General features: G+C 38.5%; 1 protein-coding gene across 50 annotated transcripts in view; it reads right to left on the bottom strand.

The window, feature by feature from the left end:
- Window positions 1-22,341: 22,341 nt before the first annotated feature.
- Window positions 22,342-26,271, bottom strand: part of PIKFYVE (phosphoinositide kinase, FYVE-type zinc finger containing) — a 102,328-nt gene continuing 98,398 nt past the window's right edge. For all 50 annotated transcript variants that reach the window (XM_078328324.1, XM_078328328.1, XM_078328337.1 and 47 more), the window contains one exon: window positions 22,342-25,889. In XM_078328324.1, coding sequence (XP_078184450.1) covers window positions 25,774-25,889 — 116 coding nt within the window. In that variant the 3' untranslated portion in view covers window positions 22,342-25,773. The remainder of the gene's footprint in view (window positions 25,890-26,271) is intronic.

Genomic DNA, 26,271 nt, shown 5'->3' with positions numbered 1-26,271 from the left:
GGGAAGTAAGGTACCTTTGGGAATTGTATTTCTTCTGTCTATCATTTTTCTCTTCTTTAAGAATCTAAAGATTAATGCCTCTGGTCATAGCATTTTATGATCAGATGTTTTAATTTCTTGACTGTCTGTTCTCACAAGACACAGTTTTCCTTCAGTGTTTTTATTTTCCTGCCCTGACAACTGTTTGATTGTTTCTGGCATCTATTCCTCTATCTTCTTGTCTTAATATAGACACAAATAAAGCCTTGAGGGTTTGGCAATGCCTCTATGAATCCATTACTCTTGCTGTTTTATTGCTAGAGACCCTGAAAAATCATGAGTTACAGGACAATGCATTGACTGGGATCAAACATCCAGATGGTAAAATTAATATTTTCTGATTCAACTAGATGTTGGTGAAGGAGCAACATGGTTTGATGTCTGGAATCTATTTTGACAAGCTCCTACTTTAAAGAAACATTTCAGAATTGAAAAGTTTGCTAAGGATATTTGCACTTCAGTTCTTCTTAAGCAGTTCCGGGTTTAAGGTTATCAGACTTTCTCCATCAGCACTAGCCTTGGATTTTATTTTAGCATTTGGAGAGCTAATGATATGGCAACCAACTCTTCATTACACACACATCTTATTCAAATATGTGCACAATCCACTCTGCCCTGTGTGTGTGTGTGTGTGTGTGTGTCTATATGTGTGTAACCTCAGCATGGTCTCCTCATACAGCCAGCCCAACCCAATCTTTTTCCACTACTCTATAGATAGATGGCAAACCTAAACTCTGGGAATTATTTAACATGATTTGTCTTACTAGGCTTTCCGTTTTCTCCCTGTGTATTCTCTACACATCATTTGATTTTCAATCTAAAACTAGAAGATAACATGACACTTTTGTTTCTTAGCTCCTTCTCAAGAGGGTATTTTGACTGATTTCCCAGGGATTTGAGAATATTTTGCAACAGAGTATATTAATCTTCAGACACAAAGTAATCTAATGGTTTGGTTTTGTATTTTTATTATTTTCTAAATAATGAGAGAAAACAGAAAACTTCAAAACATGATTCCTAAAGAAATCAAAATCTATATCTATAAAATAGGGGAAAAAATTGGACCATTTTTATATGTAATGTGTATATGTGCAATTTTAATAAGTTTTATTCTAAACAACTATTGCATCATATTTTTAGCATTTAGAAGTGCTTGAGAATCATTAGAGAATTTTATGCCAGTTTTGACTTATCTTAGGACAATTGTTCATCTTATAAAAATATATGCAGTTTTCCCTGGTTTGTTTCTTTCCTTACAATCATGAGTGGTGGATGGAAATATTGTCCCTGACTCCACATTTGAGATCTGTGGCTTTCACATCATTGTAAGGACTCATAAAATTATTCTTCTTCCACCAAATTTTTTTCAGTAATAAGTGAAAAGCTCTCTGCTTTTCTCCATCATCCACAATCTGCATGTGAACCTCTCACACGTTTGCAAGATTGTATTCTCATCTAAGGGCCATTTCACTGACAGTTCCCTCTCTGCCTCAATAACCACACAGAACATTCCTTTCTCCTCTAAGGCTTTGTTCGAAAGCCAACTTCTCAGGGAGACTTCTTTTATTATGCTTTAAAATTGCTAACTTTTCCTTTCTCATATGCAAACCACCTCACCGCTCCCATGCTGCCAATTATTTTTTTTATTGTAGCTATCACAATCTATATCAGTTCAATTTCTTGTGTTTATAACCCTATTGGTTATAACCCTATTGGTTATAAACACAAGAAACTGATAGAGTGTATTGCCTATGAAAGACAAAGGACAGGGGATGCAGGAGTTTGTAGGGGAAGCCTTCAGACCACAGCGCAGGTCTGACTTGTTTCAGCGGTTATGTGGTTTTGCTGTGTCCTCACCTAAATCTTATCTTGAATTGTAGGTCCCATAATATCCACGTGCAGCTACAGGAACCACTAAATCATGGGGGCAGTTACCTACATGCTCTTCTCGTGATAGTGACTGAGTTCTCACGAGATCTGATGGTTTTTTAAGCGGCTTTTCCCCTTCTCATCGGCACTTTTTGCTGCCCCCATGTGTATGTAGAAAGATGTGTTTGCTTCCCCTTCTGCCATGATTGTAAGTTTCACGAGCCCCCGCCCTCCAGCCAAGCTGAACTGTGAGTCAACTAAACCTCTTTCTTTTATAAATTACCCAGTGGTATTTCTTCGCAGCAGTGTAAGAATGGACTAATACGGGAGGAGAGGAGGAAAAAAGTAGAATTGAACAAGAGCTTCAGATGAACTGCGACTCACAGAAGTTCTCAGCTAGCCAAGAGAGCTCCAAGATGGATATTAGAAGAGTCCTGTATTTGGCAGAAGTGAATACAACCTACTCCCCAGGTCTGCCCATTCGTGGGCTGGAGTAGTCCAACTGATGGACTCAGGACTGACACAAATTCCAAGGGCACTGCCTCTGAATCCTGTCACCTGGCTGTACTCCATGTTTTCCCTTGAAAAAAGATCAGATTGGCACACACCCGGAATTGCCGTACTTGCTATGAATACATTATGTATTTATTAAAAGTTTTTTATGTGTTTCCCGTTAGCACCAAGTAGGTGCTCAAAAAATGTCTAAGTAAACAAGTGAATGAATTTAAAAAATGAATCCAGTAGATAAATTTAATGTTGAAGGGACAAAAATAAATAAGATTCTTAGTTTCCTTAGGACAGTATCCAACCATTGTTTTTGTATTTCCACTGCCTTCCACATTGCTTGATACAAACTCAATAAATGCTAACCACTATGTAAATTAATAAATGATATTTTAATATCACAATGAAAATATTTTTTAAAAATGCAAGTAGTAACTTTGAATGCTTTCACTTCTGTAACATATCTCTTTTATGAGTAAATCCATAATGTTTCACAGTTTCAGCTATACAGTGAATCAATTGTGGAAGGTATCTCTCCAAAAGAATGTAATATTACCTCAGGAAGCTAAATCACATCTTATCTACACATGTAATTGAGGGGCAAAAGAGCAGCTTCCCTCTTAGAGGAAAATAACATCCTTGGGGATAAGATACTTAAATAGACAAAACTTATGAAGTGGCTTAAGTCATGCTGTATGTGGATTACATGGTAAAGAAAGATTGCTGATGGGATTCTAGGTCTCATACCTTTGGGCCAACTGTGTTCAATTAAACTAGGCTTCTTAGGAAGGAAAAAATACATCAGTAAGAAGCCCGTGGGGAGGGCTGAGAATTCACTGATAAATAGTACACTGTGTTTAATAAATAAGATAAGGATTAAGAGTAAACCTGAAACTGAATTGCATTTTTGTAGCTTGTGCACTTCAGAGTTCCGCTCTACAGAGCAATGCATGGTGAAACACTGTAATCATATGGGCACAGATAGTGCAGAGCAACAAGTCTAAAACTCCAAGGTCTACAACAGTGAACTCATCACCATAAGAAAGAAGTCAACAATCACCTCTAAAATATGCTGTGTTTCTGACTTATGTTTAGTAAGGGAAACTGGGAATGCATGTGAATAAATGTATTCCTGTGTTCCAGTCACCTGTAAACAGTTCTTTATATACTTAACCAACCCTTGACTTATAAAATGTCATTTTCTTGATGACCCAGATGTTCTAAAACTTTGGGTTTATAATAAAATATTATAATTGTTCTAAAAAAAAAGATTACAGCATTGTGACATCCTCTAGCTCTAATAGTATGATGGTTTAAATAAAGAAGCAAAATCACCTGAATGTTATTTTGCCTCAATTATTTTCATAATAGAAAATGGTCATCTAACTGGAAAAAACAGAGTCACATTTTAAAAGGAGGATTAACTTCTAGTGTATTTTATGGTTCTTTCTGAAACACCAGGAATTTTTCCTAAGGGAATCAAAGCAACAGAGTCTGAGCTTCAGTGATTAGACATCTGGGGACAAAGAGTATAGTATGGTGGAGACATTTAGGAGAGCGTGTCTTTTGTGAGTGCAGTGTTTTAAGTCAGGAACTGCCTGAGCTCATGTGATGTGATTTCATTTGATCTGGATGCCCATATGTGTATTTGGGAAAACAAGACTGTTTATTTATGATTTACCACCACCGTGTTTTACTCATACAACCTAAGGTACCCTAGACTCTCCCTGGAGCTTATCTGTAAAACAAAATATATGTTCTTTCTATCTCAAGGACTGTTTATTGAAAAATAAAATCTAATACTGTATATAAAATTGTTTTAAAAATATAAAGTGCTGTCCCTGCACACATACAATTATAGGGTGATCATAACAGTGCAAATAATGACCCAGATCTCAAAAAGCAGAGAACATTTATTCAAATTATTGTCCCTTTGTATATGAAAGTTTCAAAATTAAAAAGTAAAAAAGAATCTTAGAAAAGATAAAAATAGATTACAAATTGGCATTTAAACTTAAAATTCTGCTCATTATTAATGAACCTATTTCATATATAGAATATAAATTCTTGAGATTTTTCTATCTTACCTGTTATGAGCTGAATGTTTGTATTCTCCACCCCAAAAGATTCACATGTTAAAGACCTAATCCCTAGTGTGATGGTATTTGGAGATGACAGCTTTAGGAGGTAATTAGGTCACGGGGGTGGAAAGCTCCTCGTGGGATTAGTGCCCTTAGGAAATGAGAGCTCACCTTCTCCTTGCATCCCTCATTTCCTCCCACACCATGTGAGAATACAGCAAGAAATCTGCGATTTGCAAACCATGAGGAGCTGCAAAAGAGGAAGGGTCCTCTCACCAGAAACTAATCTTGACCTTGGACTTCCCAGACTCCAGAACTGTGAGAAAAAAAGTCCTGCTGTTTTTTTTGTTTGTTTGTTTTTTTGTTTTTTGTTTTTTTGAGACGGAGTTTAGCTCTTGTCACCCAGGCTGGAGTGCAATGGCACGATCTCGGCTCACCGCAACCTCCGCCTCCCGGGTTCAGGCAATTCTCCTGCCTCAGCCTCCCGAGTAGCTGGGATTACAGGCATGCGCCACCATGACCAGCTAATTTTTTGTATTTTTAGTAGAGACGGGGTTTCACCATGTTGACCAGGATGGTCACAATCTCTTGACCTCGTGATCCACCCGCCTCAGCCTCCCAAAGTGCTGGGATTACAGGCGGGAGCCACCGCGCCCGGCCAGTCCTGCTGTTTAAGCCACATAGTCTGTGGTATTTTGTTATAACAACCCAACCTGACTATTACGCATATTAGCAGGTTCTGTTTCTATCACAGACACACACACACACACACACACACACACACACACACACACATTGACTGATTGCAGTGTTCCAGGTATTGTGTTGAGTTCCACATATTTATGCCTTATAACTTAATTAGGTATTAACACAGATACAGTCAAGATACAGCACAAAAGATATGTGACACACAGATGTAATTATATAGCTGTACTGAATCTACATCAGTACCATATCCACAGCCATCTGCTTCATCATCTATGCATATCTACAGCTAAGCCCATCCATCACAGCACAGAGTGTTAAACATGTATACACATATCAATGTGAGCTATGTGAGCATGTCTCCTAGGAGGTTAAAATGATGCCAAGAACATGTGTATAATGAGCACAAGTCTAAATCTGACTTTCTCTAGAATAAGGTTATTAGGACACTGTCTTGAGCCAGATATATGGAATAAATTAAAGATTTGATCATTTGAATGTTTTATACAACTTTCTGTACCTGAAGAGATGGAGGAAACTCAAGAGTAGAGAACAGTAATTCAGCTGCTTAAAACTATTATGTACAGAATATGGTGATGATGAATGACTAGATTTCTGGGTCTCTCAGTCAGGATAGGGGTGAACAAGTTCTTCATATGTTTCAATTGAGGAGGGATGCTTTGGTTCATATGAAAATGCTCTTTGAAGTTTTTGCTCAATTGACCCAGTAGTAATTTTGACAATAAATTCTCTTTCAAAGCTGGTTTTCTTATCTTCTGTGTTTTATTCTGTGTCTAGGTCTTCACAGGTCCTTTTGAAGTTGAAGGTGGCCACATCAAGGTTGAAAGCCTGATTCCATTTCAAATCTAGAGCCCTACAAATACATTTGACTTAAGAGGTTGTCTGGTAACATATGGTTGAAAATTAATGAATGGACCAGTACAAAAAACATGACAGCCCAGAATAGAATTGCAGAATTTTCATTTTACATTGCTCACGTACCTCTGAACCAAGTCAGGCCTTCTAGATGACCACAGGTCTTTGTGCAGCAAAGTCTAGAAGTGGAAATGTTTGGTCAAAGCATAAGAACATTTTTAGAATTTCCATTATGTACACTAGTTGCCAGGAAAGGTATGTTGCTTCGTAATCCTATCCATAAAATTCATATAATTGTTAAGTTTTAATTTGACAAACAAGGGTATTATTATTCTAATTTGCATGTCTTTGAATATTAGTGAGGGGACCTTTTTGATGTGTTTACTGACCACTCTTACTGCTCGCTTTTTAAATAATTTGTTCATGTTCTTTACTCAAAAGGCCATTTTTTAAATCATTATAGCACACTATAATTTAAAAACACAGTTTCTTGGAACAGATCATTTCCCTGTATATTTTAAAGAAAGGTACTATACAAAGGTATTAACACTATCAGGTAGTAAATGTAACTGGAGAATGAGAAGTACGAAGAAAATTCTTCCATCCATTTTCTTAAAGCACAGGGCTTGTATTTCTGTTCTAAGAAGGGAGTGGTGGAAAAAAAAAGTGTTTTTCAAATGTTTGTGCTATTTCTGCTTATGCTTTTTTATTCTAATTCTAAGCACTGAAACAGAATTATTTTGTTGTGTATGACTTAAGAGATTGTCTGGTAATATGTGATTGAAAATTAGAAAATGGGCCACTGCAAAATGATGACAGCCCAGGATAAAATTGCATCACTTCCACAACTCTAAATTGCTCTGATACTCTGAACCAGGTCAAGCCTTCTCCTAGATGACCACAGATTTATTTTTTATTTTTTATTTTGAGACAGAGTTTCACTCTTGTTGCCCAGGCTGGAGTACAATGGCGTGATCTTGGCTCACCACAACCTCCGCCTCCCAGGTTCAAGCAAGTCTCCTGCCTCAGCCTTCCGAGTAGCTGGGATGACAGGCATGTGCCACCATGCCCAGCTAATTTTGCACTTTTAATGGGGATGAAGTTTCTCCATGTTGGTCAGGCTGGTCTCAAACTCCTGATTAGGTGATCCACTGGCCTTGGCCTCCCAAAGTGCTGGGATTACCCAGCCCAACCACAGATCTTTCTGCAGCAAAGTCTAGAAGTGGAAATGCTTGCTCAAAACATAAGAACATTTTAATTTCTGCTTTTGAAGTTATCGCCAAAATGTGTAATTGTTTTATGGGACTATGTGCCTTTTTCATTTAAATAATAGTTCATCTATCTAAGAAAAAAATTCTCAAAATAAAACTGTGTGTGTTTAAAGAAGCTAGCATTTAGCAGCAGCACTGAATTGACAATCTTTTTTACATGAAATTCTTATCAAGGGATTCATTCCTTGAGGGAGAGGTAATAGAATGGTAAGGTGTTTGGGGTTTACTGATCCTCTATACCAAGATCAGGCTAAGAACAGCTTTCATTGTTTCTTCTCAAATCTTCAGAGCCTCTAGTTAGCACTCCTCAAACTAAATATCATGATCCTTCACACTTTCATGCATTTCATTACATTATCATGCCCTATTCTTACTGGCTTTTCTGCAAAACACTCCTGAAAGCCACTGGCATAACTTCTTGATGTGAGATGTCCTCCCTGTCTCTTTCCACCAATCCAAACTCTCACCAATCCCTACCTTCATCCAGAAACCTGTTCTAACCAGTCCAGCCTACACTGAACTCTCACTTTGCTAAACTGCTGTTGCACTGGTTTTCTGTGCCACACATGCTATTGCTTAGTCACAAGCTCTCATTTGAGTATTTAGGTATTTTTCACATGGATATCTTCTCTTTTAAGTTAAATATTAGGCAGAAACACTTATACACTATTCCTAACTTCCACACAAAGGGTCATAACTAGAGAGCCTCATCTTCACTCATGCCCCTATCCTCCATTCACTCCTCCCAGACTGTTCTCATCATATGGCAAACAGAAACTCAGCATGAAGATCAGTATTGACCAGAGCATGCAGATCCCCACTGATGTTTGTTGTGGTATTAGGTTATACCTGAGTTTCAGCAGGGAAGTGATATTCAACTGTGTTAATTGTGAATCATCAATGCCAGCCGCCACACTCATGCATTATGTTGAAGCTCAACTATTGGCTGGCAATTGATATGTACTGCATGCATTACTTCAATAAAACATATTTTGAGATTATTTCCTAGGATTATCTACAGGCCAGAAGAAATTTAAATAAATAGCCAAGTGTTTCTTTGCTGCATAATATGGCCAGAATAAATCAAATTTTAGAGAACTGTTGGAGTTGTGATTGAATGTTGCATGAGTTTTACAAAAATCTTATTTAAACATTATTTAAAGCTCTCTTTAGTTACGACCATTTAAGCATGTCTGCCTTTTGCAACAATTCTACCAGAAAATTTAAGGAAGTCTTTACATCTTCCAAAGTGTCTTGGAGACCCTGACAATGTTGCTGTTTCTCAATTGGCAGTGTAACCTACTCCCCTAAATCTCTGCCTTGTAGCTACATGTGAGCTGTTGAGAAGAGATACGAGATACACTGTTATTTCATATCAAGGCCCCTTAATAAATTTCTGCCAACAGAACCTACTGTTATATTCTGAACAAATAATAAAAGGAAAATTGCCCTTACTTTAGATCCAAATTACATTTAATAAGAAAGAAAAATATTTAGCACCTCACAGCTTCTACCTCCCTTGAAGTAATTTTCCCACTGATGAATTTCTAGATAACCTAACAGTTTTACTAAAATAAAAGGTTTAGTATAAATTGAGGGATTGAGCTATGGCTCGATCTGCCCACTAAGAAAAAGTGAACTGGTTAGTGCACAGGTGCATTTCTTGGAGTTGACTAATAATGCAAATGATGTCAGACCCCCAGATCCCCCAAAGGGACAGCAGTAGGAAGACAGAGCAAGGGACTTAGAGTGGGATCAATGCTGAAGGCCCAGATTTATGAACCAGGGCACACTAACAGCATGCAGTGAGCCTCAGACACCATCACAGTGTGCTGGTCAATGACAGGATAATAAACTCTAAGTTGAGTTGGCAGCTGGGGTGACAGGTTCAGCCACACAGGAGTCTATAAGTACTGAGTAACATCAAAACTTCCCTGGAATAGTTTAAGTTCTTCCTGAAGTCTCCGAGAGTTCAGTAACTAGAGCAGAAAAGGGCCCAACAGCAGATGAATCTACCAATCTATTTGTGAGGAGTAGGGAGGATCAGACTCAGAAATGAGGTGGGATGGGAAAAGCAAAACTTTCTAATGCACGTTTCCTGTGCACCTGTTCCCTCCACACCTCCCATGTATTACCTAGGCAATTCCTACATTGACAGACTAGGACACTATTATTAGATTCTCTTAGGTTGTGGACATATAGCATCAAAATTGCTGGTGTGTTTCCTCTTTTCTAAAAAATCAAGTATGGTAGAAACATTTTGGAAAATAGTTTAACAGTTTCTTATCATTTTAAATATATGCAGTATTTGCCACATAACCTAGAAATTTCACTCCCATATATATACCCAAGAGAAATGAAAACCCATTTTCACACAAAGACATGTATGTGAATGCTCATAGAAGTTTTATTCATGATGGCTAAAAACTAAGATCTCCCAAATATCCATGAATGTGTATGGATAAACACACTGGGAAGGCCGAGCATGGTGGCTCACGCCTGTAATCCCAGCACTTTGGGAGGCTGAGGTGGGCGGATCACCTAGGATCGGGAGTTCGAGACCAGCTTGACCAACATGGAGAAACCCCATCTCTACTAAAAATACAAAAGAACTGGGTGTGGTGGCGCATGGCTGTCATCCCAGCTACTCAGGAAGCTGAGGCAGGAGAATCTCTTAACCCATGAGGTGAAGGTTGTGGTGAGCCAAGATTGCACCACTGCACTATAGCCTAGGCAACAAGAGCAAAACTCTGTCTAAAAAAAAAAAAAAAAAAAAACCAGACTGGTTATATCCACACAATGTAATATACTACTTAACAATTTTAAAACTCCTGATAAATGCAACACTATGGATAAATGCCAAACGCATTATGCTAATTAGAAGACGCCAGAGTCAAAGGCTATGTATTATTTCTTCTTGACTGTACATACCACTCCCCTAAATCTCTGCCTCAAAGCTACAGGTGAGCTTTTGAACAGAGACAGCAGATACACCTTTATTTCCCACTTTTATTCACATCCATGCTCTTTAACAAATTCCTGCCCAGTGCCCAAGAATCAAATGCGCAGCTATGATTCCCTTTATATGGCATCTGGTTATAAGACTGAAGTCCCTGATATCTTGCTGAGATTAGTTTAGTTCAGCCCAGGATAATCTCCCTTTTGATTAACTGAAAGTCAACTGATTAGAGTAAGTCACTGTCACTCAAGGGGAAGGGTATTGATTGTACAAGGGTGTGGGTGATTTGGGAGTCATTTTAGGAGTCTACCCACCACAAATAATTACTTGAAAAAGCTTCTATTGTTGTATTACTCTTTCAGATGCAGCAGTATATTAATTGGTAAGTCTGACTTATTCAAAATTTAAGTGCATGCTGGACACCATGGCTCAGGCCTATAATCCCAGCTACTCCTGAGTGTGAGGGAATAGGATCACTTAAGCCCAGGAGTTTCAGGCTGCAGTGAGCTATGACTGTGCCACTGCACTCCAGCCTGGGTGACAGAGCAGAACCCTGTGTCTAAAAAAAAAAAATTAAGTAAAGAATAGTTATTTTGTATTTTTTTTAAGGGAGGAAGGCAGGAAGGGAGGAAAGAAAAAAGGGAGGGAGAAAGGCAGGGAGGGAGGGAGAGAAGGGAGGGAGAGAAGGGAGGGAGGGAGAGAACGGAAGGAAGGAAATCAGGCAGTGAGAGAGACATTGCTAACCTTGATCTAGAGGTCTACAAGTTGATTTCTTTTTTTTTTTTTTTCTTTGAGAGAAGGAAAGAAAAAAAAAAGGAGTGAAGGAGAAGAAGAAAGAGGAAGAAAAGAGGGAGAAAGAATGGAAATGTTGCTTTATTCTAAAAAAATGGGTATTAATAATGGCCAATCAATATTTCATTTAAACCTATGAGTAGGTGTGATGTGGTATTAACAAGAATGTATATTTTGTGTATTTGAAGTGGAGAGATCTATAAATATTTATTAAGTTTACTTGTTCCAGAACTGAGTTCAAGTCCTGGATATCCTTATTAATTTTCTGTCTCATTGAGTCTAAGTCTCTATGTATCTGGGTGTTACGATAGTTAGCTCGTATTGTTGCATTGATCCTTTTACCACTTTATCTTTGTTGCTTTAAAATCTATTTTATCCACTATGAGAATTGCAACTCCTGCTTTTTATTTATTTATTTATTTTTGCTCTCCATTTGGTAGGTAAATCTTTCTCCATCCCTTTGTTTTGAGTCTTTGTGTATCCTTGCATATGAAATGGGTCTGAACGTAGCATACCATTGGGTTTTGGCTGTATCTTTTGATTGGGGGATTTAGTCGATTTAAATTTAGGGTTACTGCCATTTGATGTTAACCGGCTATTTTATCCATTCGTTGATGTAAATTCTTCTTTAGGTTGATGCTCTTTACTTTTTGGTATATTTTTAGAAAGGCTAATACTGGTTGTTTCTTTCTATGTGTAATGCTTCTTTCAGAAGCTCTTGTAAAGCAGGCCTGCTGGTAATAAAATCTCTGAGTACTTGCTTGTTCATAAAACATTTTATTTTTCCTTCAGTTGTGAAGCTTAGTTTGGCTGGATATGAAATTCTGGGCTGAAAGTTCTGTTCTTTAAGGATGTTGAATATTGGCCCCCACTCTCTTCTGGCTTGTAGAGTTTCTGCTGAGAGATCTGCTGTAAGTCTGATAGGCTTCCCTTTGTGGGTAACCTGACTTTTCTCTCTGGCTGCCCTTAGTATTTTCTCCTTCGTTTCAACCCTGGTGAATCTAACGATTATGTGCCTTGGGGTTGCTCTTCTTGAGGAATATCTTTGTGGTGTTCTCTGTATTACCTGGGGTTGAATATTGTCCTGCTTTGCTAGTTTAGGAAAATTTTCCTGAATAATATCCTGAAGAATATTTTCCAGCTTGGATTCATTCTGTCCGTCACATTCAGGTACACCTATCAAATGTAAATTTGGTCTTTTCACATAGTCCCACATTTCTTGGAGACTTTGCTCATTCCTTTTTATCCTTTTTTCTCTAATCTTGTCTTCTCATTTTATTTCATTAAGTTGGACTTCGACCTCTGATATCCTTTTCTGCTTCATCAATTCGAGTGTTTAAACCTGTGCATATTTCTCGGAGTTCCCGTATTGTGTTCTTCAGTTCCGTTAATTCACTTATATTCCTCTCTAAATTGTCTATTCTCATTAGGATTTCATCAAACCTTTTTTCAAAGTTCTTAGTTTCTTTACATTGGGCTACAACATGTTCTTTTAACTCACGGAAGTTTCTTATTATCCATCTTATGAAGCCTGATTCTGTTATTGGGATGCACTCATTCTCCATCAAGCCTTGTTCCCTTGTTGATGAGGAACTGTGATCCTCTTTAGAGGGAGAGGCATTCTGATTTTGAATATTCTCAGTCTTTTTATGCTGGTTTCTTTTCATCATTGTAAATTTATCCACCTGTCATCTTTGTAATTACCAACTTTCAAATTAGGTCTCTGAGTGGACGTTCAAGTTGTTAATTCCCAGGGCTGAAATATGAGCAACCCACTGCTCCGGCCAAAACAGCAGTGTTAAGACTGATGGTACTTTTCTGCCCGGGAATCTCCAGTCTGGCTTCGTTGTTGAGTCCGTAATAGGCGACTCTGCCTTCCTGGAGTTCCAAACGTCGGTCAGAAGGGGAACCAGTCCCCTTTACTCTGCACCAAGAGCTGCCACACCGAGGTGCCAGCAAAACTGCTGCGCCGGCCACAAGAGTTGCACTGGCGACCCATGCAGCTCCTCCACTGGGAATCTTCTGCTCCATGAGCGACAAAAATTTGTCTGAAAGTGTGGTGTCCTCTCATTCTCTGCAATTTCACTGGGAGCTGCAATCCAGAGATGTTAGCGATCAGCCATCTTGGATCATTCTTCTATTTTGTATATAGCAATAAGTGCCCATATGAGGAGAATGGAGAAATCCAAAATTTACACCCTATCGTCAAAATTGAAAGAGCTAGAGGAGCAAGATCAAAAAAACTCAAAATCTAGCAGAAGACAAGAAATAACTAAGATCAGAGCAGAACTGAAGGAGATAGAGACACGAAAAACCCTTCAAAAAATCAATAAATCCAAGAGCTGGAATTTTGAAAAGATCAACAAAAAAAAGAGACTCAGACTCCCAGACAATAATAGGGGGAGACTTTAACACTCCACTGTCAATATTAGACAGATTAATGAGACAGAAAATTAATAAGGATATTCAGGACTTGAACTCAGATCAGGACCAAGCAAACCTAATAGACATATACAGAACTCTCCACCCCAAATCCACAGAATGTACATTCTTCTCAGCACCACATTGCACCTACTCTAAAGTTGACCACATAGTTGGAAGTAAATCACTCTTCACCAAATTCAAAAGAATGGAAATCATAACAACCAGTCTCTCAGACCACAGTGCAATCAAATTAGGACTCAGGATTAAGAAATTAACTCAGAACCACATAACTTCATGGAAACTGAACAACTGGCTTTTGAATGTGGACTAGATAAACAATGGAATAAAGGCAGAAATAAAGATGTTTTTCAAAATGAATCGAATGAAGACACAACATACCAGAATCTCTGGGACACATTTAAAGTAGTGTCCAGAGGAAAATTTATAGCAATAAATGCCCACATGAGAAGCAAGGAAAGATCTATACCCTATCATCAAAATTGAAAGAGCTAAAGGAGCAAGAACAAAAAAACTCAAAACCTAGCAGAAGACAAGAAATAACTAAGATCAGAGAGAAGAACTAAAGGAGATAGAGACACAAAAAAACCCCTCAAAAAAATTAATAAATCCAGGAGCTGGTTTTTTGAAAAGATCAACAAAATAGGCAGATCCCTAGCCATATTTAAAAAAAGAGAGAAAAATCAAATAAATGCAATAAAAAACGATAAAGGGGTTATCACCACTGATTCCACAGAAATACACACTACCATCAGAGATCACTACAAAAAACTCTATGCACATAAACCAGTAAACCTGAAAGAAATGGATAAATTCCTGGACACTTGCACCATCCCAAGACTAAACCAGGAAGAAGTTGAAACCCTGAATAGAACAATAACAAGGGCTGAAATTGTGGCAGAAATTAATAGCCTACCAACCAAAAAAAGCCCAGGTCCAGATGGGTTCACAGCCAAATTCTATCAGTCAAACAAAGAGGAGCCGGTACCATTCCTTCTGAAACTATTCCAAACAATTCAAAAAGAGGGAATCTTTCCCAAATCATTTTATGAAACCAACATCATCCTGATAGCAAAACCCAGCAGAGACTCAATTAAAAAAGAAAACTCAGGCCAATATCCATGATGAATAGAGATACAATAATCTTCAATAAAATACTGGCAAACCGATTGCAACAGCACATCAAAAAGCTTATCCAACACGATCAGGTAGGCTTCATCCCGGGGATGCAAGCCTGGTTCAACATATGCAAGTCTATAAACATAATCCACCACATAAACAGAACCAAAGACAAAAACCACATGATTATCTTAAAAGATACAGAGAAGGCCTTCAACAATATTCAACAGCCCTTTATGATAAAAAATAAACTAGGTATCAACGGAACATATCTCAAAATAATAAAAGCTATTTACGACAAACCCACAGCCAATATCATACTGAATAGGCAAAAACTGGAAGCATTCTCTTTGAAATCTGGCACTAGGCAAGAATACCCTCTCTCACCACTCCTATTCAATGTAGCATATGGGAGTTCTAGCCAGAGCAATCAGGCAAGAAAAAAGAAATAAACAGTATTCAATTAGGAAAGGAGGAAGCCAAATTGTCTCTATTTGCAGATGACATGATTGTATATTTAAAGGACCCCATTGTCTCAGCCCAAAATCTCCTTAAACTGATAAGCAACTTCAGCAGTCTCAGGATACAAAATCAATGTGCAGAAATCACAAGCATTCCTATACACTAGTAACAGATTTAAAGAGAGCCAAATCAAGAATGAACTGCCATTCACAATTGCTACAAAGAGAATAAAATACCTAGGAATACAACTAACAAAGGATGTAAAGGACCTCTTCAAGGAGAACTACAAACCACTGCTCAATGAAATAAGAGAGGACAAAAACAGATGGAAAAACATTCCATGCTCATGGTTAGGAAGAATCAATATCGTAAAAATTGTTATACTGCCCAAAGTAATTTATAGGTTCAATGCTAGCTCCATCAAGCTACCTATGATCTTCTTCAAAGAACTGGAAAAAAAACACCTTAAACTTCATATGGAACCAAAAGAGAGCCCACATAGCCAAGTCAGTTCTAAGCAAAAAGAACACAGCTGGAGGCATCACGCTACCTGACTTCAAACTATACTACAAGCCTAACAGTAATCAAAACAGCATGGTACTCGTACCAAACAAGGATATAGACCAATGGAACAGAACAGAGGCCTCAGAGGCAACGCCACACAACTAGAACCATCTGATCTTTGACAAACCTCACAAAAACAAGCAATGGTGAAAGGATTCTGTTTAATAAATGGTGTTGGGAAAACTGGCTAGCAATGTGCAGAAAACAGAAACTGGACCCCTTCCTGACACGTTACGCTAAAATTAACTCCAGATGGATTAAAGACTTAAACATAAGACCTAACCCCATAAAAACCCTAGAAGAAAATCTAGGCAAAACCATTCAGGACATAGGCATAGGCAAGGACTTCATGACTAAAACACCAAAAGCATTGGCAACAAAAGCCAAAATAGACACATGGGATCTAATTAAACCCCAGAACTTCTGTACAGCAAAAGAAACAATCATTAGAGTGAACTGGCAAACAACAGAATGGGGAAAAATTTTTGCAATCTACCCATCTGACAAAGGGCTAATATCCAAAATCTGCAAATAACTAAACAGATTTACAAGAAAAAAGCAAACCCATTCATAACTGGGCAAAGGATATGAACAGACACTTTTCAAAAGAAGACATGTATAAAGCTAACAAACATATGAAAGATTCCACCAAAAAAAAAAAAGGTTAGAACTAATTTAAAAATTCAGTAGAGTTACCAGATTCAAAATCAACATACACAAAAAAATTAGTTACATTTCTGTACACAGTGAAAGCATCTGGAAAAAAATAAGAAAATGATTCCCTTTTCAATGGCATCAAAAAGAAAACAATACTTTGGAATTAACTAAGGAAGTAAAAAAAATAAAATGAAAACTACAAAACATTACTAAAAGAATTTAAATAAGAGATAAATAGAAACATCTCATATTCATGGATTAGATTTAATATTATTAAGATGTTAATAGTACTCAAAACAGTCTACAGGTGCAATGCAATCCTTATGAAAATTCCAAAAGCATTTGTTGCAGAAGTAGAAGAATTCATCCTAAAATTCATATGGAATCTCAAGGGGCCCTAAAGAGTCTAACAATTTTGAAAAAGAAGAATAAAACAGTGTGGTCCTGAAATAAAGACAGATATACAAATCAATAGAACAGAATAGAGAACCCGGAAATAAACTCATGTATACATGACTAACTGACCTCCAAGAAGAGCTCCAAGAGCACTAAATGGGAAAAAGATAGTCTGTTCAACAAAGGGTGCTGGGAAAATTGGATATTTGCATGCAAAATAATGAAGTTGGACCTTTCTCTTATATCACATACAAAAATTAACTCAAAATAGATTAAAGACTTAACCCAAAGACCCAAAGCAATAAAACTTCTAAAAGAAAAAGTAGAAAAAAATCTTCAGGACATTGAATGTGGATATGACATGTTCCACATTCTTGGATATTAACACCAAAACACAGGCAACAACAACAAAAAAAATGGACAAATGGGACTGCATCAAACATAAAAACTATTGCTAATCAAAGGACACAGTAATGAAAAGGCAACCGATAAAATAAGAGAAATGTTTGCAAATCATATATCTGATAAGAGTTAGCATCCACAGTATGTAAAGAATTCCTACAATTCAAAAACAAAATAATCAAATTACTCTATTTTTAAAAATAGACAAAGCAACAAAAATATAAATTGACAAGCTGTAACCAACTAAACTAAAGAGCTTCTGCACAGCAAAAGAAACTATCAACAGAGTAAACAACCTACAGAATGGGTGAAAATATTCACAAACTATGCATCTGACAAAGGTCTAATAATCAGAATCTACACAAAACTTAACAAGCAAAAAACAAACAAGCCCATTAAAAAGGGGTCAAAGGACAGGAACAGACACCTCTCAAAAGAAGACATACATGCAGCCAACAAGCATTTGAACAAAATGCTCTACATCACTAATCATCAGAGAAATGCAAGTCAAAAACCACAGTAAGATACCATTTCATATGAGTCAGAATGGCTATCGTTAAGAATCAAAAAATAACAGATGTTAGAGAGGTTGTGGAGAAAAAGAAATGCTTAGACACTGCTGGTGGGAATGTAAAGTAAATTAGTTCAGCCACTGGGGAAAGAGGTTTAAAGACTTCTCAAAGAACTTAAAACTGAATTATTACCCAACCCAGCAACCCCATTACTGGATATATACCCAAAGAAATGTAAATTGTTCTGCCACAAAGACACATGCACACATATGTTCATCACAGCACTATTCACAATATCAAAGACATGGAGGCAACCTAGATGCCCATCAACGTGGACTGGATAAAGAAAATGTGGTACATATACACCACAGAATACTATGCAGCCATAAATAAGAATGAAATCATGTCCTTTGCATTAACATGGATGCAGCCGGAGGCCATCATCCTAAGCAAGTTAATGCAAGAACAGAAAACCAAATACCACATTTTCTCACTTATAAGTGGGAGCTAAACATTGAGTACACATGGACAATAAGAAGGGAACAAAAGACACCTTCAGGGTGGAGGGTGGGAGAAGGATGAGGGTCAAAAAGCTACCTATCAGGTATTATGCTCATTTACCTGGGTGACCAAATAATCTGTATACCAAATCCCCGTGACACACAATTTCTCCATGTAACAACCCTGCACATGTACCCTCGAACCTAAAATAAAAGTTGGAAGGAAAAATAATAGACAAAGGACTTAAATAGACATTTTTTTCCCACAGATTATATATAAATGACCAACAAGCATATGGGAGGATGCGCAATACCACCAATCATCAGATATGTGCAAATCAGAGCCACAGTGAGACATCACCTTGCACCCATTAGGACAGCCATTACACATACACATACACACACACAAATAAGTGCTGGTAAGGATGTAGAGAAATGGAAATCCTGTGCACTCTTGTTGAGATTATAAAATGGTGCAACCACTATGGAAAACAGTATGGAATTTCCTCAAAAAATTAAAGGTAGAACCACCAAATCATCCAGCAATCCACTTCTGGGTATTTACCTAAAAGAACTCAATGCAAAGAGGCATTTGCATACCCATGGTTACAGCAGCATTATTCACAATAACCAAGAAGTGGAAGAAAGCTTTATCAGTCAGAATTCTCCAAAGAAACAGATATATATATATATGATATAATATCTATGAAGATATCACACATGAGACATCTATATATAGAGATATAGGTATATATATATGAGACATCTATCTATGGAATTGATATATAGGTATCATATCTATATGAAATATAGATACATAAGAGGAGATTTATTATGGGAATTAGCTCACATGATTATGGAGGTCAAGAAGTCCCACAGTATGCTGTATGCAAGCTAGAGAACTAGGCAGTTTATGTTGTAATTCAATTCAAGTCCAAAGGCTTGAGAATCAGGGAAACCCCAGTCTGAGTCCAAAGGCCTAAGAACCAGGGAAGCCACTGATATAACTTCTAGAGTCTGAAGGCCTGAGAACAAGAAGCTCTGATGTCTGATGGCAGAAGATAGATATCCCAGCTCAAGACTGGTGGGGGGGGGTGGGGAATTTGTCCTTTCTCAACCTTTTTGTTTTGTTCTGGCCCATCCACATTGATGATGGCAGATCGCATTTATTCACCCTGCCAATCCAAATGCTAATATCTTCTGGAAACAGCCTCACTAACATACCCAGAAATAATGTTTTACCAGCTATCTGGGCATCCCTTTGCCCAGTCAAGTTGACATATAATTAAACATCACACAACCCAAACATCTGAAGAAAGATGAATGGACAAAAAAAAAATGTGGCATATATACAAAGGAATACTCTTCATCCTTTTTTTAAAAAAAAGGAAATCCTGAATCATAATACACGAATTTTTGAAATTCGTGTATTTCAAAATATTTTTGAAATTATGCTAAGTGATATAACCAGACACAAAAAGACAAATACTTATGAACCCATTTATATAGTTAATGTAAGTAATCAAATTCATACAAACAAACAGTCATCTGGAGGCTGGGAGTGGGGGAAGAGGAGTTATTTAGTTTTGCAAGATGAAAAAGTTGTGGAGATCTGTTTCACAACGCGATTACCAGATTTTACAATTAAAAAAATGGTTAAGATGGTAAAATTGCCTTATGCACTTAACTACAAAAAATCAGAGCACTGGCTGGGTGCATCCTGCCCAGAGTCTGCAACTGGGGCACTCTGAAAGGAGAGCAGCTACAGCTTCCCACAGCTGCCTACAGAAACCCATGGCTGCCAAGCCTGGAGCAAGGACCACATCCAGATGGCCACCACCTGCCTCAACAACCATGAGGTGCGCAAGCTGTAAGCGTGGGGCCAAGTGGACCAAGGTGCCCAAACTCAAGGAGCAGAACAGACAGGTATGAGGCATCGACTGGACCTCAGAGAGTAACCTCATCGTGACCTGTGGCACAGGCCGCAAGGCCTCTGTGTGGACGCTGACAGGCTGAGCGAGTAAGCCCCCACGCACTGTGTGTGCTGAGCCCACAGGACAAATTTGCTGTGGGCGCAGCTGCATGTCATTGACATCTGTTATTTCCAGCAGGAGAATAGTGTGCAAGTACATCAAGAAGCCCATTGGCTCCACCGTCCTCAGCCTGGGCTGTCACCCCAGCAACGTGCTCCTTGCTGACGCCTCATGCGACATCAAGCATGGGATTCTCGGCCTACATCAAGTGGGTGGAGGAGCAGCCAGGACCTCCACCGTGGCACTCCAAAATATCCTTCGGGGTGCTGATGTCTGAGGCCAGCGGTAGCTGCAGCTGGGTGCTTGGGTTGGCCTCTCATCAGCAGGTGCCACACAGCCTGGGTTAAGGCCACGACAGCACAGCGTGCCTGGCTGATGCCAACAAAAGATGGCCTTGTAATCCTGGCCCCCACTTTCATCACAGAAGGCAGTCTGGTGGCAGCAGGCCACAGCTGCTTCCCGGTGCTATTTTACTGTGGCGCTCCACGGGTGGCTGGATGAATGAGCCCAGGTAGAGCTTGCTGCGCAGCTTGCAGCCCACCAGGCTCCAGAGCCCTGAACAAGCGGGAGGACTGCAGGGCCCGGGAGCAGCCTCCACTTGCCGCACAAGCACAGCCTCAGCCAGGTCTGGCCCAGAGCCGCGGTTCTGGGCCCCAGACATGCCCAGCGCCTGAGCAAGGACCTCAGGATCAAGTGACCTGCGAGGAGCACGCTTCCCCCATCCCAGCTGACCGGGAAGGGGCCCGCAGGGGCTCGGGGAGGCCACCACTCTGGACCCGTGTGAGACCCCGCGGGGGCTGCTCCCACGGAAGACGGAGGAACAAGTGGAGAGCTCTTCTTACCTGTTCAAGTCCCATTTTCTTAAAGAAATGCTTTTGTTTAGTGTAGAAAAAGAAAAAACACCATGCTGGTGACAAACTGCTTCAAAGCATAAAAAGATAATTTTCGAGGGAAAAATCATTTTTTAAAACTCTCCATTTTTAAAATTAAACCAGGAATTATCTCAGATAATTTCTCTCCTACCCAAGAAAGCTGTGGGTGGATGGGGACTGGAGAGTGGGCTGCCTCCCCAGCTGCATCCACTCCTCCTGCCCCACACGAGAACATGGAGGCAGCAACTGGGCGACCCACGGGTCTGCCACCTCCTGGTCTCCCTGCGCAGCCGGCCACCAGTCCAACCACCTTTCAGGGCACGCTCTACTCAGCCACCCTTGTCTGCATGAACCCAGGCAGGAGGCGGGCCTCCCGGCCTCGTGCCCACAGGTTTGAGTTGTTGGCAGCGGAGAGCCCTGCCCACCCACAAACTTAGCCAATCGCAAATGGAAGAGAACGTGACTTCCTTGAGGGCCCTATCGTAAGTGAGGCCAACGCCACCTGCCCATTATTGGCTGAAATAAACTGTGGATTTACCTGTTACAGATTCTCCAGTGGTTAAACAACCAGAAAGAGAATGAACAGAATGAACAGAAAGCGACACTGCCAGGACAGGTGAGGCAGAATAGTCTGGAGGCAGAGAACCTAACACTGATTCACACTGACTTTCTAGAACTAGAAAAGAAAACCCCAACTTTCCACACCCAAGTAGCAAAAAAACCAGAGACTACTCCCTTTGCAAGTACTCTCCCCGCTTTTCTGCATGGCAGATGGAAAACTGAAAGTATCTCTGGCCCCTTTCTGCAACCAGACATTGGCATAGGAGTGTAACTTTGTAACTTCACTGCAGCCTCTGATTGGTTGCTTTCCACAACCAGACACTTGCATAGGGTGTAACGTTTGCAACTTCAGCCTCTGATTGGTTGTTTTCCACAAACGAGACACTTGCGTAGGGTGTAACCTTTGTAACTTCACTTCAGCCTGACTGCAGGCCACTAATTGATTTACATAGGGTACACCAAGTAATCAATGGGAAATTAGAGGGTATTCAAACCCCGGAAAATTGTGTCGGGGGTTCTTGCACCCCTGTGGAATGTACTTTTTTTCCAATAACTCTCTGCTTCTGTAGCTTCATTCTTTCCTTGCTTCATGTGTTCTGGCCAATTCTTTGTTCAAAATGCCAAGAACCTGGACACCCTCCACCAGTAACAGAGAGACTAGGCTTGCACGGACCTCCATTTCCTTTTGTTGTCATTTCTTCAAGCAGATTCAAAACTAAGTGGAGTAAGTAGATGCTCAGTTTATTAAGTCTTTATTTACAGTACAAGTCTCCAAAAGTTCAAGGCAGTTATCTTTTAAATAACATGTCAATCATAAAAAATAGATAGAACCAACGTAGAGAAATATATACAATATAATACATTAAGTACTTTCAATATAGTTGCATTTTTCATATTACATTAAAAGAGGCTACTACAATTTACAATGTCATTTCTCTAGTTTAAAATTCAACCTGTCAAAAGACATAATGTACATTTTTTACAAAACGGACACAGCAGTATTAATAAAACTACTAATGATTGTAATTTTTATTTTTTCTATAATACACTGCACCTGTGTTACAAAAAAAAAAAGGCATTGCACTAGATGGTTGGAATACTGCATAAGTCAGTATATTAACACTTGAGGAATAATGAATGGCCCGACCCGTTATACAATCAGGCTCATTTACAACAGCTTTCCCTCTTGAAGCTCAGCTAACTTCTACAGGTAATTAATTATTTTCCTTAGCAGTTTTACACAAGTTCACTGCAAATGGGTGAAATGCCATGAAGCTGATGACCACAAAGTCATCACAAAAGCTGATGTCAATATAACCCTACTGTTTACAAGGCCTATTAAAAGCCAAAGCTAGAAAACCACTCACTGCTAAATCATGGAAAAAATTAGTTTGTAGGAAATTTTGAGTATCTATAAGGTATTCAATAGATTACAAAAGAGCTTGCAACAGCTTGTTCCCATTATTTTTCTTAGGTCCGAATTAGAAAAAAGTAAATCCTTCCTATTTTTTAATAAGTTTTGATGGCATCAAAAAGCTTCATATTTATAAATAAGATTTTTATACAAAGCAACATGTTACTGACATAGTTTTCTCTTGCTACTATCAATTATTCTTGGGACTCATCCGGTATTTTAAGGAAAGAAGTATTAAGATTTCTTACTCATTCCTAACTTTTCAGAATTAATATACTCTAGGCCTTGAAGGAAAGGAAAACAGTCACTCAATACTTAACACTGAGTAGCACAATATTTGAAATATCTCATGTCTATGATAGTGGCCTAAACAAGAGCAGCAAAGGACCAGACATACAGTTCCACCACTCAACAGAAAGTTAAATTTTATATTTCTCCTTCATTAATACTGTCCAATTTTAAAAGGAGAGATTACTCTTGCAAGGCAGCAACTATTGCTTCAGAATGAGTTATACTGAAAATTTCTGCCACAAAGTTACCTACTAAGCAGCAAGGCAGCAGTACTTTAAAACAGAGTTTTTTTCAAGTCATGGACATGGAAAACAAAACCAACAGGACACATTATTGTCAGAAGCCATTCCCATGGAGAATTCCTGCTATGCACATAGAACTGAAACTAAAAACAAAGAACCTGATTGCAGCTAGGGGATGACACCTTGTACTTCAAGTGTTCTTGACTAGAGGAGTACAGGAAATGGACAGGATAAATAACCCTACATATCCTCACAGAAACAATGAACAGAGACAAAACGGTGTTGGCATTTTAAATCAGATATAAAATCCATTGTTCCGGACATGAAAGAAGATGATAATGTCCCACATTTTTTTAAACCTCTGTATAGTTCCTTTAATAGTCTTTGATTTCAAAACTAAAATCATCAGTGTTTTGTATATCTTAAAAGGCACATACACATTTTTAAAAGGGGTCAAGTGGAACTTAGCATCACATTAGTCATAAGTCCTTGATCAACTTGCTTCCAGTTCAAAACAAACCACATTTTTAATAAGCACCAAATACTGAACTACTGCCTTCATTCTCTAAAGCAAACTTTCCATAACGTTCCTACTTAAAATATTCATCATACTGTATAACTAAACTTGTCCAGATGTCTTATTATGTGAAGGTTAATGTGCTATTATTACAGGCAGTCTGAAAACAGTGAAATCCTTACAACTTTATAAATCCCTAACTTATCCTTGTTACAAAAAAGAAGTGGAAATATTCAGGGGTTGCAGTATTTCCTCAAAGATAGTTTACCACTTCTGATCACTTTTTAAAATAAACAAAAATGCTATTAAACAAGACGTTCCTTACTAAGAATAACTTTGTTTTGTTTTGCTCTTTGAGATGAAGTCTCTCTCTGTCGCCCAGGCTGGAGTGCAATGGCATGATCTTAGCTCACTGCAGCCTCCATCTCCCAGGTTCAAACAATTCTCCTGCCTCAGCCTCCCCAGTAGCAGGGAGTGTGCCACCATGCCCAGCTAATTTTTTGTATTTTTAGTAGAAAGATGGGGTTTCACCATGTTGGCCAGGCTGGTCTCAAACTCCTCAGCTGATCTGCTGGCCTCGGCCGCCCAAAGTGCTGGGATTACAAGCATAAGCCACCACACCTGGCCTACTTAACATTTCTAAGCAATCAGAACTAGCCAATATACAGAAAATTAGAAAATGGGGATGTCCACAGTAGACATTTTTTGAATTTATAGATGCCACTTAAATTGCTGGTTATATTGAAAAGACACTTTACCTATAAAGAAAAAAAAAAAAAAAAAAACGAGTGTTTCCTTCTCACTCAATTTCTTAGATTAGGCCTAATTTATTTTTTATATTTTAAAAATCCTTCATTAATAATTATTCCATTAAGGTTTAGTGACTACAGACTCATTTTTTATTGATTTACTATGATACCCTGAAAATAGAGAAAAAACCCTGGAATATGAGCATATGCAAGTAAGTGCAGTTTAATATATCAATTGCACAAAAGTTTTAAACAAGTTTTAAAAGTATCTCCAAAAAAGACTTAAGGTTAAAAAAGCTGTACCCTCCTGTCATCCAGAGAAGACAGAATTTTAAAAATATCTAACATACTCGAAAACAGGCAAGATGGGAAGACAAAGAACATGACAGGATTCCCAGTTTAAGTCAAATTCCTCAATAAAACAATAAATGCCCACATGTTTAACTGGCCATTAATGGAATAAATCAGAATTTTTGTAAAGGTTTCAGAAATTATGATAATAAGTAACATTAAATTATGACAGAAAAACATAAAACAAATTCAGCAGCTCTACAAATGCTTTCTGAGTAATGTGTCAAATGTGATGCCAGGAGAGTCAATTTATGAGCCATTGTTTTCTTCTTAAAACAAGTTAGCAAATTCAACCCATTTTTCACCCTATCTACTCATCTCCAACTTTAGCCCTTGGAAACATGTCTGTATTTTAGCTTAAGTAAGAAAATTTTCATGCCACTTCCCAACCTACAGACAGCTAATCCACAGGAATCAAAAACCAAAGTGCAAATTCATGGATTTTTTCCATTCCATTACAGTCTACAGAGCCACAGAACTGAAAATTGTGCATACAGTAGTGAACATGATGAAATAAAACATGTAGCTTGTTTTTGCTCCTTTGTTCCTGTCCCCTTTTCCTTCACAGTCCATTTCAAAATATGTGCTTGATTTCAGCAATTCAGACCCAAGCCTGTCCAGTGGTCTGGTACCATTAGGAAATACTTGTCCATTGCCTCACAAAACCTAGTCCTGTACAACTCCGGAGACACCACTGTTGGCATTTTACCTAAGATTATGAAAGAGAAAAGGGGAAAAGCTGTTATATAATTGACTGGACAACTGAAGTCAACCAACCATGTTCTTTCATATAAACTGCCATAAAGATACACACGCCAGAGCAGTCTAAGTGAGCAAGCAGGGTTATCTGCTGTGCCACATGCCATGGAACAAGGTCCTGCCTGGTAGGAGTTTCTATTTAAAAACACTAGCTCTTGCCTATAGATGAGAGATATCTAAAAGCACAAAAGAGGCAAACTTAGAGAACGTGGAAGTCTCAACTGTTAATTAAAGAAAATCTCTTATTCAGAACATCTGGCTTTTAAAAAAATCTTTTTGAGAACCCCTGAGATTTTAACACAAATTTACACCCAGTATTTCCTGACCTATAC

The sequence above is a fragment of the Callithrix jacchus genome, chromosome 6 (genome assembly GCF_049354715.1).
Source record: "Callithrix jacchus isolate 240 chromosome 6, calJac240_pri, whole genome shotgun sequence".
In the NCBI taxonomy this organism is placed as follows: domain Eukaryota; kingdom Metazoa; phylum Chordata; class Mammalia; order Primates; family Cebidae; genus Callithrix; species Callithrix jacchus.
This window is presented reverse-complemented; position numbering and strand designations above follow the sequence as displayed.